Genomic DNA, 27,191 nt, shown 5'->3' on the forward strand with positions numbered 1-27,191 from the left:
AGGTAAACAAGTTACTTAGTAATGGGAGAAAGTTTTGATTTCCCCTCATGGCTGCTTTGAACATGACTATATATGGGCAACTCCAAGGACGCCGTCTGTATTTATTCACCTTATGCCGAGAGGCAGTCTCAACTTTAGCTCGCTCATACCTGTTGAATATGTCCAGAAGAGACAGGAGCAAGTGAACGCTAACCGGCAAAAACAACTAGCGGCATGTTGGCGGTGTAACACTGTTTATTGTCCCACCGAAACACATAAAAGGGTTCTGCCTTGACATTAATGTGTGTTGATGCCCTACTGTGTTGCAACTGATTTTCTCTTGACATCTGCAGCCCTATGTAAACTAATAGGAGTGAAGGGGCTGTTGAAGACAAAAGTTGTGTTACAAAATGAAAGAAGCATCATTATATGTGAAATGTTTATTCATGCAGCAACTCCTTTGGTTTCTGTGAATAATGTTGGCTGTAGTATAAATTAATCTAACATCTCCTATCCTTCTCATGCGCTTGCTGTTTTATACATGTTGACTATCTCTTTTGATCTACTCTGATGTATAAGAAATGGCGCAGTCACGAACCAAAAATGAAACATTTAACAATCGTAGATACATGATTCACCTCAAAGTGACCTCCCTGTGTTGGCTGGACATACTCAATATTTCAACAAAAGACCTCATTCACAGAATTCTAAACATGGTGAATGAGAAAGCCGGCGACTTAGTTTGGTATAACTGAGCAAACATTGTGCGGGTCCGTGTCAAAAGATCAGAGCGAGTGAAAATTGTGTTCAATCCAAACTTCTTTTCAAGTCCAGCAGCCAGACTTGAGATTTCCATTTGACTTGGGGCAAGGATTACACAGAGAATACTAAGGAGCCATACAAAGAAAAGGCCATGCAACAATAACAACAAAGCCCCACTCACAGAAGAATTATACAAAGCATGCAGTCCAAGTTGGCAGCACTGTGAAATAAAAGACTGTGGAAAAAACACTTTCTATATGCATTTGCAATTTGATACAATGGATTTTTTTACCATTGTCTCTTTCAGTGGACAATGTTACCAGTAAGGCTTAGTATAATAATATTATTGTGGGATAAAAGTTACATACACACAATACATTATTGTATTTTTTGTTTTTGTTAATGTGGAGTACCAACAAATCATTGTTTAAATCATTGTTGTGGAGTTCCTTTCCCTGTCCTGGATGTGGGACTGGAACTTAAGTAGAAATTCAAGAAAAAATGACTGGCCATGCTAGATCACACCATTTTCCACAGACTTAGAAGAAGAAGAGTCTTGGCAAAGGAAGATAACTGCATGTAAGAGAGCAGCAAGATTCAGATGAACAGATTTCCCCTAATTTAACAGAACAAAGCAAATACCATTTAAATATTTACTTAAACATATTGCCATGAATCCTGACATACAGGGGAGTATTATTTCACAGAAAAGTTTGAGCTGGATATTGGACTTGGCAGCACACCTCCATCTGCTGTTTTGACAACGCACTGACAAGTCTTCACCAGAATGTGCTCCTCCATCTGTTCCCCTCATGTCTCTGTGTGCCATAACGCCAGCATGGCTGCACTGTATCCATAATTTCACTTTGATTTGGAAGCTTTGCCTGTGTTATTTCAGCAGACACAACAAAACCGCAATCAAACAGTGCTTCATTCAGCATCCAAGGCACGTTTGGCTCAGGGTGGTGCCTCGGAAATGTATGCTGTTTTTTTTTTTGGTTTTGTTTAATTCTACGCAACACAGACAATACTCAAAGATATTTTTAAAATCACAGGGAACACAAAACCCCAAAAGCTATAACTATAGTAAATAGGGTAAGAAATGCACTAAAAGTGGACAAATGAAGACTGTGAACTCTACCGAAGGAAAATAGAAAGTGCTGCTTTAAAAATGTCTAATGTCTAATGTGCATGCAAATTTGTCCCCTGTAGAGGACATAATTATCTGAACTTGAATATCTCCACGCACTACATACAGCTGAATTAACTCCTTTGGCATCTACAGAGTTAGAGCTGTTCAATGATACCAAATGTGTTTGTTTTTTTCATCAAGAAAAATAATGGCCATCAATGCAAATACATTTCTTCTTCTTCTGAGACACTGAACAGTGAAGAGGCACCAAGAGCCCCCACACCTGCAGCACGGAGGAGGCGTCACAAGAGGAGCTACAGGAAACAACAAAAGGGACCAACGAGGAGATGGTGATAGACTGTGGAGGGAGCTGTGCAGGAGGAAGGGGAAGGACGAGGTGGAGCTGACCAGTGCAGGACACCACGCTCTGAGACGAGGACAAGCCCAGGAGGCGGTGCACCGTTTCAGATGATCAGAGGAGACAGAGGCTACAGCTACAGTTTCTCCATCCTCCAAGGTCATGCGGGTGGAGTGGCTGAAGGACAATGAGATCATGGACCCGGCCGAGGACGGGAACTTCTACATCACCGTGGACCATTCTGACCATCAAGCAGGCGCGTCTGTCCCACACGGCCAACTACACCTGTGTGGCCAAGAACATCGTGGCCAAGCGCAAGAGCTCCACCGCCGTGGTCATCGTCTACGGATTTCCCATCAACCAGTGCTCCTCCTGTGACCAAAACAGTGAAGATGGCGGCCGCGACACAACGATCTTTCACCAAAGAAAAAAAAAAAAGAGTGGTGCGCACTGAATGGGTGCTGCTGCCGGATGCTCTCTCATCGAATGCAATTTCTCCATCTGTGAGATCAATAAAGTATCACCTTACCTTACCTTACCTTATTTCATGGGAAGAAGAAAAGTAAGTGCAAAAAACTTTTCATTGAGCAAATTGAAATAATGTTGTTTACATATTTTGTTTGACTTATTATAACTATATTTCCGCATAGTATTTAAGTGTTTTAAAAAACACAGGACATACAGGACACAAAATGTCCTCCATGTGATGGAGGAAACAACAAGAGAGATGACCACTCCCCCACAATAAAAGTGGAAACTTCAGCCAAATGAAGCTCTGAGACACTATGGTGCCATCCATCTTCCAGCGATGGTGAACGAAAGATGTTTCAAGGTGTCGCAGATCAAGATGCAAGAACAAAAATCAAAGGTATTCCTCTGTGCTACCAAGAACAGGAACTGCGTTTTGTTCACTAGCAAGGACCACACCATAACAGTCGATAGTTTCAAACAAACAGAGAGGCTTGGCTTGGTATATTTGGCTCATGGGTAATTAGGGGCGTGGCTAGGTGAATGCAAGAGTGGTTGGTTGAGGCGGGGTCCTGCTCCTGAACCTAGTCAATACATATTAACTCCATAAGTATCACACCAACAAACAAAACATAAGTGATGATGGACACTTTTTAGGTTGTTAAACTCATTCTTATGCTGACCTTTTGCCATTTTCTTTGGGCCTAACTCATCAAGGTTCAGTTTAAAACGTTCTGATGTACACCGTAGTGCATCTTTAAAAAAAAAAAAAAAAAAGTTTTTGCCTCCCAAAAAATGTTTTCAGTCTTCTAATTACTTTACAAAGATTGGGGGGTTCAAAAAAAGTGATTGGACAACACATTATTCCTGGTGGTCAGGATATTTAAAAAAATATTTACATTTTGCCATTACTTTTTGAGTTACCTTTCCTATTACAACCAAATCACGATCAATCTCAAAAGTAAAAAACAAATGAACTACATATTTATAATGCAATTACAGAACTAGTTTTATAATGCCAAACCAAACTTTTTCAGGTCTAATGCACTGTGTGCTCAACTCCTACACAGTCTGCACATTATAATGATGTTTTTGTGTTACTTTAAGCAACTCCGTCTCCACAAGCTCATTATGACCTGCAAGTTTCTTATTTTATCACATCGCAAAACCTTCCCTTTACACTGTCAGCCAGGGTTAGCACCACGGACAGCTCCCAACACAACCATTTAGACTTGATATATTGCATTATTACCCTTTTCTCTGAGCCATTTATCACCAAACTAATAACATTAATCCTTCAATCTGGATCTAACTGCCAGGTCCGTGGCATTGGAGGCTGTGGTGAAACCCCCATATGTATTGCAGATCAGTAATATAGCTGCTGAGACACTAGCTGCCCCACTGTAAAATGGTTTGCCAGCTCTCTAGCGGGAGCACAAATTAAATGTTTGCCTACACAGGGTGAGCTTGGGCGTACAATCCTGGTAGTTTAATATAATTATGAGGCAACATCACAGCTCCAGGTGGAGGGCTGTTTATGCGATGAGAGCAGGACTGTAAAAGCTTTAGCACTCGTTAAACTTGGAATGAATACTCACCGGTGGCTTTGTCGTTTGGTGTTGCAGGTATGAAAAGAGAGTTGGGGATTTGAATGTGAGACATTTATGTGAGGAAAGTGTCTGTGGACTAAGAAGAAATGTTGCTTTTAGAAATTACTACAGTGGTATGACAAAATGTTGCACTTTCTAGGCTAAATATCTTGCAAAAGTAAAGTACATTATGATACATGGCAAGTTATTTCTACCACTCAAGGCTGCACAATATGAACAACTTGCAATAAACGAGGACAATCTTGCCAAACCAATATTGTTGCAATATTTTACTGAACCATTTCACGCAACATGGACAAAACAGGCCTTAGCAATTGTATTAAAATTGTATCAAAACTTATAAAGGAACTAAATCAGGACCAAAACAAATCATGACTTAAAAAATGAAGTGTTGTACTTTTGAAGTGCCAAATTAAAAAAGCCAATGTCCAAGATTTATTCAATGGATCACGTTTGGGCAGAGCCTTACTCAGATCATTTAGTCTTTTTTCTATTTTGAGCCACACCAACCTCCAAACCAACATTTGGTGTGCGCTGCTTCTCTTTCTCACTTTCCACTTTTGAAGTGACCAGGCCTTTTACCATTACTCCCAACATGTAGTTCAAAGTCTATTTCTATCTCACTGTAGTACCCCAAAAAACTTTGAAGTATAGTGTATGTGACTTTTTGTGATTCAAATTTAAAATGATTGAGAATCAAATCAATGTGAATTGTTTATTGTCATCTGTGGCTTTACAGAGTTGTCAACAGCAACTTGTCTTCATAAATTAAATGCATATTCATAGAGAAGAGTGGTATCTAAAAGTGACACAGTAATTATGTCACAGATAACTTTAAGTTGTTCAGTGTTACCTTACTTTACAGTTTTCGATATACCAGGTTTTAAGGATTCATCATGGCATTAGGCTTTTAATTTTGTTTTATTTTATTTTTTTTATCAGATGCACTTCCAGAGTTCCATTTGTTCCTGATTTACTGTATCAGTACAAGTTTTTTTTCTAAAGCCACCCATCCTCCCACACTTCTCCACCAATGAAGTGTTGGTCTAATTACAAACAATTAATTGCTAATCTAATTCTCAATCTCATTTGCTCCAGCTCCAAGTGATTAATTTCGTCACTTAGTCTACAAAACTACAACAACAACACCAATTGTCCCATTAACCTATTTACAAAGAGGATAGATGTCTGGTAACTCTTATAATTGACATTAATAGTGAATACTGCAGTGTAATAGACTCTATAAAGACAATGGCAATTAATGCAGCAGATATGGACTGGAGATTGAGCGGTGGCGATGGGGGGTCATTCGGTCGCACATGGAAATAGATGGGTGTAAAACAAGTGGTGATTAGCAGTGCACTTGTCTGAGCTGCAGTTAGTGGATGAGTTAATCACCGCGCAGCCCATTAAAGAGTCACGGCCTTGTCTCTCAAATTTACCGAGCCAGAGATCTAATATTCACTGCCCCGATGAGGAGGCAACTATTTATAGAGCCGCACAATCACAGCCGAAATTAAAATCTATTTCCCCACATTAAACGCATTCATTTGGGTGCGATGATAGTGTTTCAGAGGTCAAGGAGAGTGGAGAGAGTCCCAGGATGTGGTCAAGGGTGCAGTGGGTGGGTAACTGCAAAGATGGGATACAAACCAACAAACGCAGTAAGTGCGGTTATAGGGATTTCCATTTTGTTCCTGCTAACGGGTATTTATGGCCAAGATCATCATGATTCGGAGAGCTGACAAAATACACATTGAGAACCACTCACTTTCACACATATCATATTCATTTTGACTGTAAATAAGACAAATCTGTTTTTTGTAAATGCATACTGTAGACTAGACGTTTGATCATGTTTCTGCAGTGTAGAAACTGCCCCACGCTCTTAATACTGGAGCAAGAGCAAGACCATGGTTATATAGTCAGGAGATGGACTTAACTCCCACCTGAACCGAGCACATTTACCCCAGTTTGGCTTCACTCAAATAAAAGCTGCTTGATAAAAAGCGTCAAAAGAGCAACGAAAACGGAGATAAAAACGCAACAAGAAAGCAATAAAAGAACGTCAAAACATGACAAAAAAGTGATGAAAAAGTGACAAAAACATGACAAAAAAGTGATGAAAAAGTGACAAAAACATGACAAAAAAAGTGAAGAAAACGTGACAAAAACATGACATAAAAAGTAATGAAAAAGTGATGAAAATGTCACAAACGAATATGAAAACGCACAAAAAAAGCCATAAAAGAGCGACCAAAACGTGCCAAAAAAAAAAAAAAAGTGAAAAAAGTCATAAAGTGAAGACAAGGTGATGAGGGAAAGATCAATTTTTCAAATTAGGTATTACTCTGGCCCATAGGCTGCAACATTTTAGATTTGGGTAAAGCTGAACCGGAGAAAATGTGCTCAGTTAAGGCGGGGGTTAAAGGGTTAACTCACAGTGCTTAATAAGATGTACAAGGCCATGGGCAATGTTAATGTAATGAAGATGCGGGAAAAAAGAAAGCAGCAGATGCTCGTTGTAGTCAACGCTGTCCACAGCACGCCACGCCTCTGCTGACCACCCAGGCTACCAGTGAAAGCACTGGCGCACCGTTGTTTGTACGCAAGATTCCAACTTCATCTTGAGCAATGCTGTTGTTGCGCCAGCTGGAAGTTCTGGCCCTTACGTTATAGTTTTTGCTCAAAGTCCTCTGCATTTGACCCATTCTTCGAAGCAACTCATCATGAGCAGTTGGTGACCAAAGAACAGAGCGGGATCTTTAGCCAGTTACTTGCAAATGTACACACCTGCAGAATAACCCTATTGTGAAGCTGTGAACTGTTTTTTGTTGTTGTTTCGCCCAAATAGAGATCAAAAATGTCACACAGCTCGGAAACTTAACCTGTGAGGGTAGTGTCCTTTTGTATGTCTTGTCTAATTCCCCAGCTTTTCGTCTTAGATCTATTCATTCATGTTAATGTTTTTTTTTATTCCAACTCAAATAAAGATTCTGGTCTCTAGACCTGGAAACAAATTATTTTCCAGGCACGTCGCCCAGCCTCTGTCTCTTCTTGGGGAATATTTCCTCCATTTATAGGACACGTGTAACTTGCCGCTCTTCTTTTGTGTCAGCCTGTTTACATAACTGGCTCGGTTGGCAGCAGAAAAACTGGTCTTACTCAGGCAACTTGGGACTACATCAATGAGTAATTGTCTCCACACAGACCTCACAGACAGGAGATAAGAGCCGTAAAGGTCACAGACAGTTCTCCATCCCAAAACATCTCCATTTATTCAACAAGGACTGCCCTGAATATTAATCTGAAGACAGTCATCGAAGATAATAAGGACACAGAAAAGACACCATTACCATGTCACACTGAACCTTTTGAATGGGTTGTACTTCATTGCCAATTACTTTGTTTACTTGCACGATCATTTTCAGGTAAGGAGGCGACTAAAATGAAGAGCCGGTGTCGCTTATACAGATCTGATTGAGGATCCTTTGCTGAAGTTCCCCTCTGTTTTAGGTTAAACTAGAAATCATCACTTTGAAGCAGCAATGCACATGAGTGTCTTTGTATTTTTTAGCAACTTTATCCTCCTGTGTGAGAAGGAGGATCAGAAATGACAACAAAGACTTCGCGCCAACCTGACACAGATTTGGATGCTGGACTAAATAGCTGCACTTGTGAGATCCTTGGGGCTTCTCTTAAGCTCTGCTAAGCACCGACTTACAGCTGATTAAGTCCACAGTGACCCAATCTGGAGGCTATTAGGGCCTTACAAGCTGAAGATGAGTATATTAAAGATGACCGGGCAGCTGCCGGGATCAGGTCAAACCGAGCATGGGCTAACGCTGTGTGTGTAAACCACTGTTTAACTCATTACGAGAGGGTGAGAAGTCTTACACAGCTTTTAAAAGTGGTAAAAGGCGGTGCATGCCTGTGCGCACAAGTCTGTTTAATTGGTTTATGACATTGCATAAGCAATTAGTTGAATGTTCTTTCCATTTTCTGGGGCTGAGCCCAGTGTAGACAAGCTTTGTAGTATGTGATGGAATATGATAGGACAGAAATATAATGAACATATAAACAACTGCTTAGCAATGCTTTTTTTTGTGGCAATAATCTTGTACAAATCAATACATGACAAGTGTGAAAACTAATTCGGAGATTTGTAGCAGAAGAAAAGCACTTTGAACTCAATGGACTAATTATTGATCATAACTCCAGCTGATACAGAATCATGCAAAAACCTATTTTTATGAAAACTGAAGGTTGCTAGGTTACTACCAATATCCTCATTTTACCTATTAAGTACTTTTCTTGTGTTAGTAACTCTCTCTTCTGTTGTTCTGCCAGACTGCGCTCAATGTTGGGTTGAAAGAATCAACTGCTTTTAGTTGTCTTTCTTAACTTTTTTTTCTGCTGGTGACCTAAATCAATTGAAGAGGTGTTCTATATTTAATTGCCAAAAGCCTGTGCAGCAGCTTTGTGTTAACTATAGTATTGTACTGCATTACTTATGTAAGCTAGCCTGTAATCACCTGGACATAAAAGTAGCTATAACTTATATGATGTAATGAAACAAAAGTCTAGGGAAGTCTTGTAAACCAACAGACTAAACCTCCATGTTTTGCTCCAAAGTTTTTAGACCACAAGTGACACCACCTCTCTTTCAGCTCCCGGACTTTGAACTATAAGGCACTTTGTTCCGTCTAATTCTCAGCAGAAACAGCAGAAACTAAATTAAAGGCTTTCAAGGGCTTTAATTTCTGGAACAAAGCTGCTGCAGGGTTCATGGTGTCCACTCACTCCTCGTGTTTTTCTAAGATGCTGAAAATGCCTTGAAATCTTGGCGGCAGTAACAAGATGGGCATGAAATGGTAAGAGCAAGTTCAGTAAAGTAAACAGTGTCTGGAAGAGTTAACTTTCCTTTTTGTTCAAGTGTCTCGGATACATTTCAGTCAGTGCGGCACAGGCAGGTGTGGTTACATAAAGTGTGAGTGTAAATGAAGCAGTGTAGTGGAGCGCTGAGTGGCAGTGGTACCTTCTGGTCGTGGCTGTAGGCCAGGGCCCAGTCTTCTTTGGTGTGGTGGAACAGCAGACTCAACACGTAGAAGGTGAGGCGATACTTCTGAAAACTGGCTCCTTCGTCTGAGCTGATGAGAATACTGCTCTCGAACTCTGGGTCTGTCAGAACCATGATCTGGAACAAAAGGGAAAAGAGTGTAAGCATGGGATTCTTTTCAATATAAATACCTGGGGGTAAACATCTCTGAGGACATGAAATGGGACCAACACATCTCCACTGTAGTCAAGCAGTCAAGGCAGCGGCTGCATCACCTCAGGAAGCTGAGGCAGTTTAACATCTCAACAAGGCTGCAGAAAGACTTCTACTGTGCTGCAGTGGAACCAGTGCTCACCGGCTGTTTGACTGTGTGGTATGGGGGTGCTACAGAGAGGGACAAGAAAGTGCTCAGGAGAGTGTGCCGAGCGCATCACAATGACTTCCCTGCTCCATCCTGAAGAGCTGTATCGGAGGGACTGCGTGAAGAGGACACAGTGGATCATGGCAGATGTTCACCACCCCCACCATGAGCTGTTCCAGCGGCTGCCCTCTGGAAGGAGGCTTCGCTCTCTTTGTGCTGGACCCGTGAGGTTCAACACGAGCTTCATCCCCCAGGCTATACGCCAAATGAACACCCTCTTAAAGGAGGAACAAAGAGCTAAAGCCCTAGACTGTAATGCCAAAGAAAATCTGCTTGGTTAAGTGGGGGTTGAGAGGTTAATATCTTGGTATAGGATACACATTTTATCAAAACAGAGGAGGTTCGAGAGTTTGTGAGGTTCAGTAGGGAAGTCTTTTATAATAATCATCATAATCTTCTCTGAGTGTGCTACTAAAGAAACAGCTCCAGATTGAGTCATCACCCAGAACATAACCTTCAGTTAAAGCTGTATTATGATTAGGGCCCCATGAAAGCCCTGGTCGCCTGGTAACCACCATGTCACTCTGAATAAAAAGCTGTCACCAAATGCAGACATTATGCCGAACACATCTGAAGCATATGCCTCACTTATACAGCCCTGTCTTATATAAACTGCACCACAAAGTTGACGAGTGGTTCCATGTTACATTTACTTACAGCTGTAGAACAAGGCATTAGGCAGCCAGGCCCAACTTGTCACTGTTATTTCCGTTATCAGCTCCAGCCTAACCATGTCATTTCCCCAAGCTCACCTCCTAATAAAGTTCAAATTCAAATGCACCATCGCTGCCGACGAGGAAGAGGTCCTAATTTCATGCATGAGATGTTTCCGCTCCTGCTATCTGACTTATTACTGGATTCAATAATGGGAGGAATTCCACAACGGTATTCAGCTAATGACATTTAGAGTCTTTGTCGGAGGAGATAAAGAGGAGGGCTTTGAATAGCTGTGAAATATGTTACAATAATGTATTCTTAGAAATCGGCTTACAATAGGCTTTAGCGCAGAATTCATACATTCAACTGCGGTGGTATTTATAGGGGAAGGATATGTGCAGGCTCATTAATAAATCCTAATATACAGCAGATATTACTTGCTAATTAGTCATGTCCATATAATTTGCATAAGGTGTAATGCATAGTGGTTAATATTGCATTAAGTATTCTGTTTTAGAGAACACTGATTCTCCAAATGAAGGATTTCTGCTTCATTGGTTTTCCTCCATTCTCTGAGTACCCCACAACTCCCATCGGAGCTGATTATTTAGAAACTGGTAAGTCCATGTATTTTGATTCTGGATGAAACACTAATTCTTAGGGGAAACAGGAATAAACAGTTCTACTTAGTTTTAACTCCCTTTTGATATTTAAACCATTAGTTGGGGTTTTGATCTAGTCTGGATCATCTTTTGTGCTACTACTAGGATCCTAGCACAGAGAAAAGCTTTGCCTTTCTCCAGCAGGCTGTTGTTTGCTTGACAATCCCGCCTCCCAAACCTGTGTGTTATATGGTGGAGACATTGGCGTGAGCTTCTTGATAGCTCACACAGATGCAGGGAACGACCTGATCTACATGAATTGTCTGCGGAAGAAAAAAAAAAAACTCACTGGGGCTTTTTTAAAATGGGCAAAATGATATGCCTACACAGGGTAACCAAGAGGGAATTTGCCCTAGGGATCACGTATTTCCAGCCTCGTGTACTGCTGCAGTTCCCAGCTCCAACAACCATCTGCAAACTCTTTCAAAGAGGAACAACACCCTGCGTGATTCAGCTGAACTGCTATTTATGGAGAGAGACAAAGCTTTGCCTCATAGATGACTCTGGCAGGCTACTGTTTGCTCAACCTGGTTTGCTACGAAATCTCACCTGGCTTACCAGTGCTACAAGGTACACAAGAGAAACCATAACTAAACAACTAATACTATTTCTACTACAACCTATTGTCACTGATTGATAGCTACTTATTTCAATGTATTCAGATCAGGGTGAAAATACTGACGTTATATTGAAGAAACCCATCAAATGTCCCGTGTTTACTGCCAGCCAGTCTTTACAGCTCTTTACTGCATTGCTTGGGGTCCGAATTGCGTTTTCTTTTGTCAATTCCCTTTCAATTGGAAAAACACAAGCACATTTGTCACTGCCACGCACACTCGCCCTCTTTTCTAACACTTTAGGGAGCCCTCCTCGCTGCTGATTTAGATAAATTGTTTTTCATTAGACGCCAATAAATGAGTACAACATTCTCAACCTGGATCTCTCATTTGCTCAAGCTATCCATATCCTGTCATCGCTCTATGCCAAGGCCTCCCATTAACCAGCTTCATGTCTGTAATTTACACATAATACATATTCATATTAGTGAACAGAAAAGTCTATTTTCAAAAGGATCAGTATATTATTCGGTGTGTTCCTAGCGTCTGTGTTAATGTGAAAGGAACATTTAATTTCAGGTGCCATAGTCTACTTTCCAATTCTCATCCCGCATTTGCACTCACAAACATACTATCGTTCATAGCAGCGAACACAGACACTAGATACAAGTCTTCGCAAGGACACAATGACAGTATGCCAACTTTGAGCCACTAGCATTGATTCTAATGGGACTTCAAACGTCCCAAGAACGGCTTAAAAGCCTGGCTCCAGAGTTTTTCTTTTTCCAAAAATCGTTATGACCCATGTGACAACACTGGGGTAGGTGACATATTTTCAACCACGCTAGTTTTTGTTGATCAGCCTGAAATTTGGAAGTATTTTCAGCGCATTGACTGGCTCCAGAGCTTTGGAGCTCTGTGGAGGCTCCGCCCGCTCCTCGTGGATGTATTCATAAATACATACATAAAGTCAGTCTGGCTTTATGCCAGGCTACAGCCTATAGGCCAGAGTAACGCCTCATTTGAAAGTGAAGACCCACAAAACTGATCGTAATTCGTCTGGGTTTTTAAATTGTTGTTGTTGCTTTTCCGACACATTATTGCCACTTTTTTGTGGTTCTTTTGTGGCTCATTATTGTCTTATTTTTTGTTGGCTTTTCCATTGTGTTATTGTTGCTTTACAGGCCCTTTTGTTGCTTTTTTTTTATTATGTTATCATGTCTTTTCCTCCACATTTTTTATGCTCTTTTGCTGCTTCTTTGTTACTTTTTTGTGTCTCTTTTTTTTGCTTTTTCATCATTTTTTCATTTTGTTTTTGACGCTTTTTTTTTAAGACGGTTTAAGATCTTGGTAATCCCAAACTGGAGAAAATGTGCTTGGTTCAGGTGGGGATTAAGAGGTTATGCTATTATTACACACAGACTTGTCATTCTTACCTCCACATGTTTGCCTGAACACAATGGCACTATTTTCACCCTATTCTATATAATATTCCACAGTCTATGTTCTACAGATTGAACCTAGGACCTTCATGCTGTGAGGCGAGAGTGATCACCGTAGCGCAACAGTGCTGTGTTGGAATGAAAATACATCTCCCTTTAGCATAATGACTGTGATACGCCTCCATGCGTAACATAACAGTGCTCCTGACAGCCGTGCTTTTAGTTGACCTTTTCCGTGAGCCTCTGAAAGTGGAAGACTACGGCAAAATGCTCTTTGACGAGTGGGTACTAATTTACAGCTATATGAATATAATATAATATATAAATATGGAAAAAGCGCAGATTAAGTCCAGACCTTAGTGAAGGGAAATCCTTTTGACACTTGCTATGTCTTCAACGCTATACAATTGATACAGTAAATGTGCTCTTTCCCTTACCTCCGCAATCTGACCCGCACATGTACCACGGCCCACTGTAGATTACCCTCTGGAACACATTTGTTCGGAACAACTCATTAGCCATGTGCGACAGTTCCTCTATTTCTCAGTAATATTTGATTCTTTGTTTGGGGAGCAGATTTGCATACTAGGTCGACAAAAGACTGAGCAAACAAGAACTCAGAAAAAAGAAAAAAAAAAGACTCTGAAATCATTTTTTTTCTGGTGTTTCTGTTACGGTAAGCCGCACCAGCCAAAATGAGAACGCAGAAGTTTTCCCAAAGTTCTCATCTGGAGTAAGCTGCGTCGATTCTGTGTGTCAAATATCTGAAAACCTACATTGACAACCCTCATGAGGGACGGACATAGATGGAGCTGTTGTTTAAAATAAAGAAAGAGACTTGAATTGCTCCCCTGAAAGGAACAGGCCACCGTTTTTCCATACTGAGATATGTTCTTACCTGAGCTTAGACAAGTTGATACATACCTGACTGGTCTTCGTGCGTGCCGTGGAAGAGCTTGGTCGCTTCTGACTTCACCCCATTTTGAGCAATAGGAATATGCTGAGAGAGGCCAAATGCTAAAAACATCTTTGGTCTTTTTGCGTGACTGAGGGGCACACAGTTCTTCCATACTGAGATATGTTCTTACCTGAGCTCAGACAAGTTGATGTGTACCTGTCTGGTCTTTGTGTGTGCCCGTGGAAGAGCGTGGTAGCTTCCAAATTCACCCATGTTTGGAGCTATAGGAATACATTGGGAGAGGCCAAATGCTAACAACAGCTTTGGTCGTTTCGCGTTTTGCACAAAGACCAGACAGGTACGTATCAACTTGTCCAAGCTCAGGTAAGATCATATCTCAGTATGTAAAAATGGTGGCCTGTTCCTTTAAAGGGGCTAGATGCAAGTTGGCCATTTTATACTCACTACTGCCACCTCAGGTCTTTTGCGTAACTGCAGCTTCTATATTAAGCCCGTGCATGACAGCACTTTGGACCCGAAGAAACACCTTTTTGAGTGACAGTGCAGGATTTTAGAGGCAGTTGTGGTGAATAGGTCCGAGCTCTACACATTAGGACATGGCTGGAACATGTAGGGGGAGGAAAATACTTAATTCTGACATTTTAAACTCTGTATAGTCCCTTTAAATAGCACAGTACAGAAGATCTCAAGGAGAAAATATCTTGACAATCTTGGTAATCGTTACGCCATACCGTATCATGTTGCATTCCGAAACCAGAGAGCAAGGAAGATGCACCCGAAAATCAATTACAACCGTATACATGTGATCAAGACATGAACCTCTCCCTTCAACTTCTAATTTCCCCATTGTAAAACCCCAGCACTCTCCAATGGGTGATTAAGATTTCCCTCACAGCCTTTGCGCCGGCTCTGTGAGACGAACAGCGCGAGTGAGGAGGGTAACAATTCTAAATCAATACGGGCTTGAAGGGATAACCTTTGTGTTTTATCAGCCACATACCGAACCGCACAGAAGCTGCAGAGCCCAGATAGGAGCCGCTATAGTCGCGCGGGATCGTCGGCTAAGGGAGCGAACGATAGAACAGAGACACCGCGCCGCAAATAAATCATGTCAAAGCAAATCAATTGGGCTTTGGCTGTCTTTAAACACGCACAGGACACAGAAGAGGGAGTGCCGAAAAGCCGAACGGAAATGGCGCAAGTCAAAGCTCCAGGTTCATTTTGAGGTTTACAAAGAAGTGCTTTGTGTGTTCAACCAGATTTTGCGTGGAGCAAGGGAGAAGTACTTCTCTACAATCATCTCAAACTGCAGAAACAATTCTCGCGTTCTGTTTTCCACAGTAAACAGATTAACTAACCCTCCAGTTTCACTGCCCCTAGAACTAATCTCTACATCTAAGTGTAATGAGTTTGCAATATTTTTCTATGACAAAGTCCAAAGCATTAAAAATGCCATAATCTCCACAACACAAATAGAAACTCTGCCACCAGATAAACACCTTGAGCTGACACATTTCACACCTGTTACTGACAAAACAATCGAAGAGGTTATCTCCGGTCTGAGTTCATGTACATGCTGCCTTGATGAATTACCCACTAAATTTCTGAAGTCTGTGCTGACCAGCTTGTTACCACAACTTGCTCAGTTAGTTAACATCTCACTCGAGACTGGAGCATTTCCAAAGGCCTTGAAAACTGCAGTCATCAAGCCTCTTCTAAAGAAGAGCAGCCTTGATGCCAAGGTAATGAACAACTACCGGCCCATATCAAACCTGCCATTCTTAGGAAAAGTCCTAGAGAAAGTAGTATATCAGCAGCTCACTTACTTTCTCCTGTCTAAAAATGTGTTTGATACTTTCCAGTCAGGATTTAGACCCCACCACAGCACTGAGACAGCTCTGATCAAGGTGACAAATGATATCCGTATGAACACCAACGCAGGTATGGTCTCAGTTTTAGTTCTGCTGGACCTGAGCGCTGCCTTTGACACAGTGGACCACGGGATCTTACTTCACAGGTTAGAAAACTGGGTGGGAATCTCTGGCACTGCTCTAAACTGGTTTAAGTCCTATCTCGAGGACAGGACATACTTTGTTGAAATTGGCAACTGTGTCTCAGACAAAATTGCCATGACCTGTGGAGTCCCCCAGGGGTCAATCTTGGGACCCCTCTTATTCAACTTGTACATGCTTCCATTGGGTCAGCTAATAAACAGCAACAACGTGTCGTACCACAACTATGCAGATGACACTCAAATCTACGTGTCACTGACGGCTGGTGAACATGGGCCTGTAGATACACTCTGTCACTGCATCCAACAGATCAGTTTGTGGATGCAAAACAACTTTCTCCAACTAAACTCAGACAAAACTGAGATCATTGTTTTTGGCCCACAGGCACAAAGACAAAGTGTTATCAGTCACCTTGAGTCTCTCTCTCTAAAACCAAAAAATCAGGTTAGAAATCTAGGAGTAATCATGGACTCAGACCTGAACTTAAACAGCCACATCAAAGCAATAACATCAGCAGCTTTTTACCATCTGAAAAACATTGCTAAGATCAGAGGAATAGTGTCAAAACCAGACTTAGAGAGACTTATCCATGCATTTGTCTCCAGCAGGTTAGACTACTGTAACGGCCTACTCACTGGCCTCTCTAAACGAGCTATCAGACAGCTACAGTACATCCAGAACGCTGCTGCTCGAGTCCTGACAAGAACCAGGAAATACGACCATATTAGTCCAGTGCTCCGGTCTCTGCACTGGCTTCCTGTCACTCAGAGAATAGACTTTAAAACAGCTCTGCTTGTGTACAAGTCATTTCATGGTTTAGCTCCAAAGTACATCTCTGACATGTTACAGCCGTATGAACCATCTCGGGCCCTGAGAACTTCAGGGAGGGGCCTCCTGGTGGTTCCCAGAGTCAATAATAAACACGGTGAGGCTGCGTTTCAGTTTCATGCAGCTAAAATCTGGAACAGTCTTCATGAGGACGTGAGACAGGCCTCAACTCTGACAATGTTCAAATCCAGGATGAAAACAGTTCTGTTTGCCCGTGCATATGACTGAAAGTATTTTATCTGCACTCTTGCCTTTTACTGTAATTGATTAATTTTATATTGATGTCTATGTTGATGTTTTATTGATTGTATTTGTTTTATGCAACTGTGAAGCACTTTGAATTGCCTTGTGTATGAATTGTGCTCTACAAATAAACTTGCCTTGCCTTGCCTTGCCACTTGTCAACGCAATATGCTCATTAGACATGGATCAGGACTTAATCACCCACAGTAAGCTAGCATGTCCATGAACACCTCCGTCGTTACCCCCTTCTTTCTTTTTTCCCCCTCTACGCTGAATGTCTATGTTAAAATTAAGCTCATTTATCAGAGATTCAATCAAGCCGTTCAAGGACTTGGGAGCACTGTTGTAGTGTGTGAAGAAAAATACGTTGGAAAAGAGTGGGGAAGATTCATGGGAGGTGTCATCTGCAGAGGCTTTCCACTAAATGTCATTACTATCATTCAAATCTATAATGTGACAGTCTAAAGGTCACCGCTTGGCTATTTTCCCAGCAAAAAGAAAGAGTTTAACGTACATGCTTCGGAAAACTGCAGCATGGCGCAAATAATAGGTCTTGTCAAGCGCAGCAGGTAATTGCGTTTTAGAGTGATTAGCAGCGACTTGGCCTCATCTACAGAGGCTTAAAAGCAGCTAAGGTTCTCAGGGACACATGAGGACAAGAGAGTGCAGCAACTTGCAACAAACTTTTTATCTGCTTGTGCAAAGTATGATCCGAGGAGAAAGAAAGAATAGACTCATGCAGTCAAACAGGTTTTAAATGAAAAAATTAAAAATGTAACAATAATGTTTAAAGTTAAAACCGTGTGTTAAATCAAGTAACTGTGTAATAAAACTGAGGTTAAGTGTTTGTTTATTGCCTTCTTAAAGGCTTAAGAATTTCACTCTACTCAATTGTGGAGGGAGTGAGAGAGAAAATCCAGTCTTGATTGAAAGCGACATCCTGCTATCTAACGTCAGAGACTTCCGCTCCTGCCAAACAGCATGGATTTGTTTGTTTGTTTGTATACTTTATTGTCCCCGTAGGAAAATTTGTCCTCTGCTATTGACCCATCCTTCAATGACACTGGGGCAACCCATGAAGCGCAGGGGACCTACAGTATCTCCAGATGTGGAGTCAGGCTGATGGTCAGTATCACCTGGCTGGAGAATTCACCTATTATACATGTTTTTAGTGGTATGGTAAACCGGAGAACCCGGAGGAAACCTACTCAGACATGGGGAGAACATACAAACTCCACACAGAAAGGCCCCGTACAGGTGGGAATAGGTGGGAAATTTTGCTGTGAAGCACGAGCGCTAACTGCTGCACTATCATGCCGCCACAGTAGTGGCAAAAGTGGTGGTGTGGCGGTTTATGCCTCACAGCCTGAAGGTCTCAGGTTTGATTTACGGGCCACGAGCTGTTTCTCTGTGGACTTTGCATGTTCTCCTTGTGTCTGTTTGGGCTTCCTCAGAGTGCTCCATTTTCCCGTATCAACCCAAGTTCTCCACGCGCTGCATTGGACTGATGCACTCAAATGCCCACGATGATAAAGTTTCCAGACAGAGTTTCAAATCTTAAAGTCTGTTGAGCTATAATATATACATTTACATATTAAAGAGTGTCACAACTCACATAAAGATAATTGAGGTTGGGTCAGAGTCCAGTGCGATAATTGTATAGTGTCATACAGTATTACATATTGCCCTTTTATTAAACACACATTTGTGTAAAATGAAATCATATTCCAAGCCAAAGTTCTTTATGAGGGACTTGCGTGGCAAGAGTTTTCTGTAGCCACAGTGAAATAAACAGTGTCCCAATAATTACTCTTTCCAACATCAAAAATCAAACAGAAGATTTTAAGCGATTATCCACGGGCTTTGGCTTTTGGGGATTTTAAGGAGGAATAGGAGCTAGAAATGTTTCCAAAAATACACATTCAATACAGAAAGTGGGGATAATGTCTGACTATCGGTTGATGCAATAACCATAATGGCCATATGGCATCACATTGTTATTAGCCCATGAGGCTGCAGCTTCACTCTGCCATTTGTGCAGCCAATTGTTTCACAATAATCACATGGTATGACTTCATAATTGAGAACTGAGGTCAAGCTAAAGTTCACATAGTTACACTAATGATAATCTTTCTCTTGACTTTCCCTTCCTGGGTCACACCTTAGGTTTGTGCGGTTGTTAGTGTGTACACCATGGTGCCCCGGTTTTTGCATTCTCATTTACTTGGGTTTCGGGCAGGCACAAACATTGAATCTTCTCTTTCTAAGCTTAAAGTGTCCATACAATAAGGGCTACAATAAGATCAGCAAAATCATAAAAGAATCCAGCCACTCCGAAAGATATACATTTTGGCTTTCTTCAGTTTTGAAACCAATTTTGGGAAGCCATATTTCCTTGGTATTATTTACATCCGCAGAAGTGTGTGATTCAGCTCAGAGATGGCTTCTCATTTCTCTCCTGAGGGCAGTAATAAACTTTATCTAAACTTATACGACTGAAATAATAAAAAAAAAAAAGACGACACATCAGCAGCCGCAGCAGCAGCACCGGGGGGACCGTATTGCAGAGCTTGCCCTTGATGCAGAATTAAATCTTGGGCATAAAAAAGGCAGGAGGAGTGAGTCAGGGGCAGTAATCAGAGGGGGCTATGATCTGTCCCTTGGTCTGACGTGCCACAGTCTCATATCGCATTACGTTGCGCTCCATGCAAACATATTCAGGGTCACTACCTTGGCTTAAGCCTTGGGAAGTAAAGCCTGATGGACCTAGGCACCTCCCCTACTGCATTTGTCACATGCTCGAGTCATGCTGTGTGGACTCACGACGGAGCGTGGAATCTTCTTAGCAACCAGGCCTAGGCATACAATTTTAACACGAGGATTCATTCGATAAGGAAAGCGATTTGTCCAGCACTTGAAAGGTTTTTGTTTTGTTTTTTTCTCCAGCTTTACCCTGTCATCCAATTCATGCTGTCAAAACAGGTTTGGATGATCTTTTAAAAGGTTGTAAAATATGGAGTTTCTGTTCTTTTATTCATGCCAGTGTGATTCTATGTGAATTTTGGAACCAAAACAAGACAAGGTAATGCTTCAAATTCTGTTCAAACCTCTCATCCTATAACCTTCAACTTCTATGTGGAAACTTCTATGTGGAAAAAAAGGGAAAAACATTCTCCACATCTGAACTTTGTGCTTCCAGTTCAACCATGTTTAGGCATGACATCACTTGAATGATGTAATGAGAACAGTCTGGAGGGTCTTTTTATTTCTGAAGACTAATGATTCTAGCGTGTTTTACCATTTATGTAGCTTATAGAGTGAGCACAATTTATATTTTCTATTCACTTCATCTTACAATGGGCCTGTCAATATATACACTTATGTGTTTCTGTCGCATCATGACTTTTGTTGCTATGGCCTTGGGGACTTCTGCCTTGTGTACGCTTTTTTTTTATTATCAAGCAATGCTCTCCTTTGATTTTAGTCAAGATGCAACAATAGCACACCTTACTGCAGAGGAGCAGAGAAGCAGAAAAAAGATGCATCACTTCTTTGCCTTCATTTATTCCTTAGTTGAAGCAGATCTTTGGTAAAAATCTTGCTGCATAGCTGGACTGACAGCCCTATGCAGCTTTGCTTTGTAAACATAGCCACATGCTGCTTTGTTTACATAGACTTGTGCTCTCTGGGGCTGTATTTTTGGCGGTTATTATTGTGAGTGATTATCATAATCACATACAAATGGTGTGCTCCATTAATTCTGCTTTTTTCCCCCTGTTTGCAGTATTATTAGTAAGGCATAGTTCCACTAGTGCCCTCAAAATGGTGTCTGAACAACACTGTCATCATTGGAGACGAATAACAGCAAGTTTTGATCATCACTACATAAAGTGGGATTGTTTTCTGGACGTTGGGATCTTTCCGCAGAGGGTCAGATTGTTCCCCCCAACCTGAAACATTGCTAAATAGGTTGATCCCCCTGCAAGGTACACATCCTGCAGGGGTAGTAGTCATTTGTATGACATAAACTTGTATTGAAGCAGATATAAAACATTTAAATAGAGCTTGAATATGCAACAAAGGCCTAAAGGATGGGTCAACATTACGTCTTTTGAATGGCAGTTTTGTAATTCAGCCTTGGATAGACTAGGAAAAAATAAAAAATAAAGGTCTGTCAAGCACTTTGCTCACTTAGTTCTCCAGCCTTGAGAATTATACTTGGTAATATTCACTTCAGGCGACAGTCTCTACACGTTTTATATCTTATTTGAGGCAACCAGAATAGTCTCATCTTATTAAATCATAATGTAGGGGAGCAGACTTAGCCGATATTGGGGGTTGCACAATTGTGGTCATATTGAATTTTCGAACGATTTTGGCACTTGTATTATAACGTGAACAATGTTTGACCTAATCTGCTCATCTAGGATTACAAAAAAAAAAGCAAGTAACACAAAGCTCATTTGTATTTTGGCATTAAACTCAATATCCAGTAGTTAACAAAGACCTATTTCTAACACCAGGTTGCACTTTGACTCGTAACAGTCTTTCCTTTGTTGCATTGTGACTCTTTCCCACTATCTCCATCACTGTTATTTCTGTGTTACTAAGAAAGGACAAACATTGAAGCGTTTCGGACGGTTAGGTCTCCTCGAGTGTGAAATTAAACTTCATAGCATTTTCTGGGAATCGGGATACAGTCACTACCGCCCCATCTGGTCCAACGCGATCAAAGTGTGCTTTATTAAATCTACCCCAGTTCTTGGTCCCACTGCTGTTCATGCTATGGATTTCTCAAGGACAGAGAGCACGTGTCGTGTTGTCGTCGTGAGAGGCACAGCAGCATTTAACCCACCGGAACAGGGCTGGATTTGGTTACTTCATCGAAAGACAAAAACAATTTTTACGGGAATTGTAAATACTATTTACTATGAACTAATGTATTAGATGTGCTGGAATTTTGTAGAGTGCCTCGGACATTGCATTTTTTTCTTCTCCTTGAACAGCAACAGCTGATTGGTTTTTTTTTTTTTTTACTTCATTGGGACCCACTGATGCACTCACCCCACCCTGCTTTGTGAAAATGTATATTTGTTGTGTATGTCCCAAACACATTAAGATACATAAATACATATCCTAAGAAAATTTAAGTTAATACATTAAGTTAATAAACTTTGACTTGACTTTTAATTTCCATTTTTTATCCATATCCATCCATTTTCTTCCGCTTTATCCGGGGCCGTGTCATGGAGGCAGCAGTCTGAGCAGAGATGCCCAGACTTCCCTCCTCCAGCTGTTCTGGGGGGACCCTGAGGCGACACCAAGCCAGCTCAGAGACTTCCACGAGGCCTCATCCCAATAGGACATGCCTGGAACTCCTCCTGAGGGAGGTGACCAGGAAGCATCCAGAACAGATGCCTGAGCCACCTCAGCTGGCTCCTTTCAATGTGAAGGAGCAGCAACTCTACTCTGAGCTCCTCATCTGATCTCGAAGGGTTCACCCAGCCACCCTGTGAAGGAAACTCATTTTGGCCACCTGTATCTGCGATCTTGTCCTTTTGGTCATTACCCAGATCTCATGACCATAGGTGAAGGTAGGAACATAGATCGATTGGTAAATCGAGAGTTGACTCGAGAATTGACTTTGTAGTTGTGTCATCTGATCTCCGGCCACATTGTCTCGGACACTGGGGTGACGAGAGGGGCTGAGCTTTCAACCAATCTATTGTTTGATAAATCTAGACAAATGCTTTGAAGGAATGAGCTAAATTAAAACTGCTAAAATGACTGCTTTTTATCCTTGACTGAAACGAATAATGGATAAATAAATACAATTATTTTAAAAATACAAACCCCCCATTGCTTTTTTGTATATGAAAACCAATCATTTTCCTTCATAACATCTTCAGTCTGTTCAAAGAAAGAGTATTTAGAGACCGATGTTTTCTTTCACAGATAAATAGCTTCTTTTGCTGGAGTCAACTTCAGGTGCTTTCATCACTGAAATCCTCCTGCCAGCTCAGGAAATTACAGCACAAAACAGAATTGTTAAACATACCTGTACAACGCCAGCTCACAGAATAACATTTGGTGAAGGATAAGAACAGAAGTATATGTATATATAACTGCCTGCTTTCAATCTTGCATTTAACAATATTCCCTTGTTTGGAGAATGATATTTCTCCATTTAGATCAAAACTATTTCCTGTATTACGCTCTATTTACTGAAGCATTGTCTTTGTTTATGCCACTTTATTTATCAAATGTTGAGAAAGTACAAATATGGCATATTATACCCACATGTTTAATAGCTGAATGTGAGCTATATTTTAACAACATAACATAACAATTTTCTAGCAGATGTTGGGTTAAAGCATTTTTGAGCTGATATTATGTACAGTATGTCTTCTTTGATGGATCAACTCTTTCCTCAGACCAGTCGTAACTTTGCTGGGAGCAGAGTAGTTACATTTACATGGTTTCATGTCCTTTTTGAAGCAACTCTACTTCTTGGAGTAGCTTCATCACACAGTCATTTTTACTTGAACTTGAGTAACTATTCTTATGCATCATTTGAGGTAAGAGTCCTCTTACTTTTTCTTACTCTAACATTTTATATTTCGAATATTACAAGCTTTCAGTTGCTCCTCAGACATAGGAGAATATAAATAAAACCTGGAAAAGGCCGGCCCTGATCCCACCCTCAGGAAAAATGTCTGGACATTCCCCGTTCTTCCGTGATTTCAAAGGTTGCTGCATGATTTAGGAGTTTCCTTCTAAAACATGCTATGATGTAATGCTATTGCTGTTGCATGGGGAACATCTCTCCACACGGACATAAGAAAAGGCTTGAAGGCAGTAGTCAAGTCGACAAATAGTAACTCCTCAGTCATACGGTTCCTGTCTGACCTCTCGGAAACAATTCAGTGTGTCTTGAAATCCTCTTCCTTTATTGCCAGAAGCCGGGCTGCTCTTCCACATGACCACTTTATTTCGGTCGATCAATTACTTACTTTATTCAATGCTGCTCAAGTAAATGCGTCCACTACTTGTTTATCAAATTGAACTGAATCCAAGCCGAAACAGATGGTAAGAAATAACCAGCATTACTTAACTTAATTCTCGGGGAAAAAATAGAACTAATTGACGGAAATCTTTTCACTATAAAGACATTGGCAGATGGCTGGCAGCTGTTGGTGTTTCCAAGTCATTTTTGAAGCGGTTTATCATTGTTTTGGACATATTTCTGAAAGAAATGTTTGCGTTGTTCATGAACATATATTCATAAAAAGATATATACTTCATAAACTTACTGTACGTACAAAATTGATTACAAAATATATATTATTCAAAGGCACCTAACCCTCCCCTTAAGGATAGTGGAGTTTACCAAAGGCGTCTCTATCGAGATTTATTTGAATAAATGTCGCAGAAAAAAAAGTGAAGGTGACGTCATTTCCTGTGTTCAGACCCTCTTGTTCCTCTCAGCGGTGACAACGTGTGGCCACTTACAAATCAGAGCACAAGAACCCTGCTCCAGATCTTGAGCTGGACTCGTGATCAGAAGTACTTCCCTGATAGCCTGAGCCAGCCACTTCAAAAGCCGGAGCAGGACGTATCTTTCTAATTCTAATTCTTTAATATCCCTGTGTCATTCAGACAGTCTTTAGTGCCTCTCGTCTGTGATATCGGAGCCGATGCTGGAAAAAATACGATATCGGGTATTGACAACAAATATCCGACACTGAACCGATACTAGTTTTGGTTCTCATCATCTTAAAAACACAACTTTAACCACCTAAATCTGCGTGCTGTATGTCATTGTAAAGCAAAGAACCTGGAGAATACAATCACTGTTAGTTTTAACATTTGCAAATGTATTTCTGAATGCCGCACAAAATTCTGTGGTTAGCAATAGCATGCTAAAGCTAGTGGGAGCATGGTAATGCTAACAAAAACTAATCAACGCTGAGTCAGAAACTGTGATATAAAGTAGCCTAATAAAATATACTAACCACTGCGGAAGCCAAGTGTTTGAATTTTAGTTTAAAGGGACTATACAGAGTTTAAAAATGTTAAAATTATGTATTTCCTCCACCTACATGTTCCAGCAATGTCCTAAGGTGTAGAATGAGCTCAGACCTGTTCACCACAACTGCCTCTAAAATCCTGCACTGTCACTAAAGGTGTTACTTCGGGTCTGCAGTCACATGTATGACCTGAGGTGGCAGTAGTGAATATAAAATGGCCAACTTGCATCTCGCCCCTTTAAGAAATAACTGATCTGGCATATTTGTAATGATCACTTAATGTGAATTGTTTATATTAATGTAACCTAAAGCCTGTCATAAGAGGCTACCGGAGGATATTTAGAGTTGAAAAGTTGAAAATGTTTATCCAAGAGTTTATCAATAGATATAATTCATCTGTAACATGACAATAAAATATGACTTTATTAATCTCACAATGGAGAAGAGTCAATTCATTTTTTCACTTTTAAGAAAGTCTCTTGGTATCGGCAAATATCGGCAGATACTTAAACCCCAGTATCGGTATCAGTATCGGTGTAAAAAAAAAACAGAAGACGGGGCACGCTTTTCTCTGATTGGTTAATCCTGTCATTCTCCCAAATTGGAACTCAATGGGTTAAAGTCTATGTGAATGGATCAAGAAAATGATCAGCCAATATGCATGTCTTACATCTATCTACTACGATAGTTTTATTTGTAACTATTTTGAAATGGTTTGTGTAATGTTTACTCACCTTTCTCTTGTTGGTTGGGCAAACGTACAGGTAGCTCAGCACAGTCTTTGAACCCACTTTGTCATTCATCCTCTCATACGTGGAGCCATAGTCTGTGGATCTGCAAAAAAACAAAAAGACAACAACTATTATAATCTGCCATGAATTGTACAAAGGATCTCAGTGCTTGCTGCAAAACTGTAAAAAAAAAAAAAGATCTCAAAGTAGTAATAGCGTGTTCGCAGCGGTTGGTATGGCCGAGTATATGGACTGCGCAGGAAGCTTGGCGTGAACCCAATTTACCAGCGGCAGGTTAACCAATCATTGGGAGCCGTTAACGCTACAGCAGAGAGAGTCCAGGGACCGAGTGCCGGGTAAATAATTAATTCTCACACCATTGAGTAATATGAAATAAAATATGACGAGTGCAAAAGCGCGTGGATGTTCCCAGGTCCACCGCTGTAAATAATTGAACAGTGGGAATGAGCCTGTTAGCCAGACTGGTCCCAGGAAACGGTGAGGATTCATCAGTGCGAACGAGTACTGTACGAAGTTAAAAAAAGAATAGCACATATTGCCTCGACTGCAAGTAACAGTTAATACAACTTCAGCTGCGGCAAAAAGGTGCTATTGGTGAAAATGTAGAGAACAAAGCAGTAGTTGCTATAGATGCAGTCACAGTTGTGTTGATTAGTACAATGCTCATTAAATAAAACCTTATCAAGACACATAACCGTATTTTCCGGACTAGTATAAGTCACACTTTTTTCATAGTTTGGCTCGGGGTGCGTCTTATACTCAGGAGTCACAAATATGTGATTTATTTTTTTCTAGTTTTAATTAAAATATATAAGTTCAAGTTTATTTCTTGTGGGCACAAGGTACCAAAAGCGCACATGCCACTAGAGGGCACTGCAGACTAATTGAAAGCATGGAATGAGCGACAAACTTGCGAGGGACTGGCGAAAAGCGGAGGTTGCTCTTACCGCAATGAAGAAAACAAAAAAAAGCTAATCGCGGGCTAAAAGTTAGAGCCACAGCTAGAGGAACGAGTTCGCAAATGAGAGCTTGAAAAACGTGCTGCCGGGAGAGGCTTGTCAACGGTGCAGTTACGCCTCCGTGCCCAGGTTGTTGCCAAGGCGACTGTTCAGAAGTGACACCGAGGATGAAGATTTCAATGGATTTAGTGAGTTGGAGTGAGATCGAGAGTTGATGTTCTTTATGCTATAGTTATCTGAACTGTTTATGTGATGCTAACATACCAGACACCTATTTAGTTCGTTGTCTATGCTTCATGTAGCTAACCATCAATGGGCTACATTAGCATACCGTACGCCTA

The 27,191-nt window shown here is 40.9% G+C and overlaps 1 protein-coding gene across 1 annotated transcript in view; it reads right to left on the reverse strand.

Moving 5' to 3' along the window:
- The window catches only part of sorcs3a (sortilin related VPS10 domain containing receptor 3a), a 332,565-nt gene that overhangs the window by 135,402 nt on the left and 169,972 nt on the right, over nucleotides 1-27,191 (reverse strand). The window contains exons 3-4 of the mRNA XM_079553286.1: nucleotides 25,874-25,973; nucleotides 9,348-9,506 (exon numbers count right to left, since the gene is read on the reverse strand). Of these exons, the coding sequence (XP_079409412.1) occupies nucleotides 9,348-9,506; nucleotides 25,874-25,973 (259 nt within the window). The remainder of the gene's footprint in view (nucleotides 1-9,347; nucleotides 9,507-25,873; nucleotides 25,974-27,191) is intronic.

The sequence above is a fragment of the Gobius niger genome, assembly GCF_951799975.1.
Source record: "Gobius niger genome assembly, chromosome: 3".
Lineage (NCBI taxonomy): Eukaryota > Metazoa > Chordata > Actinopteri > Gobiiformes > Gobiidae > Gobius > Gobius niger.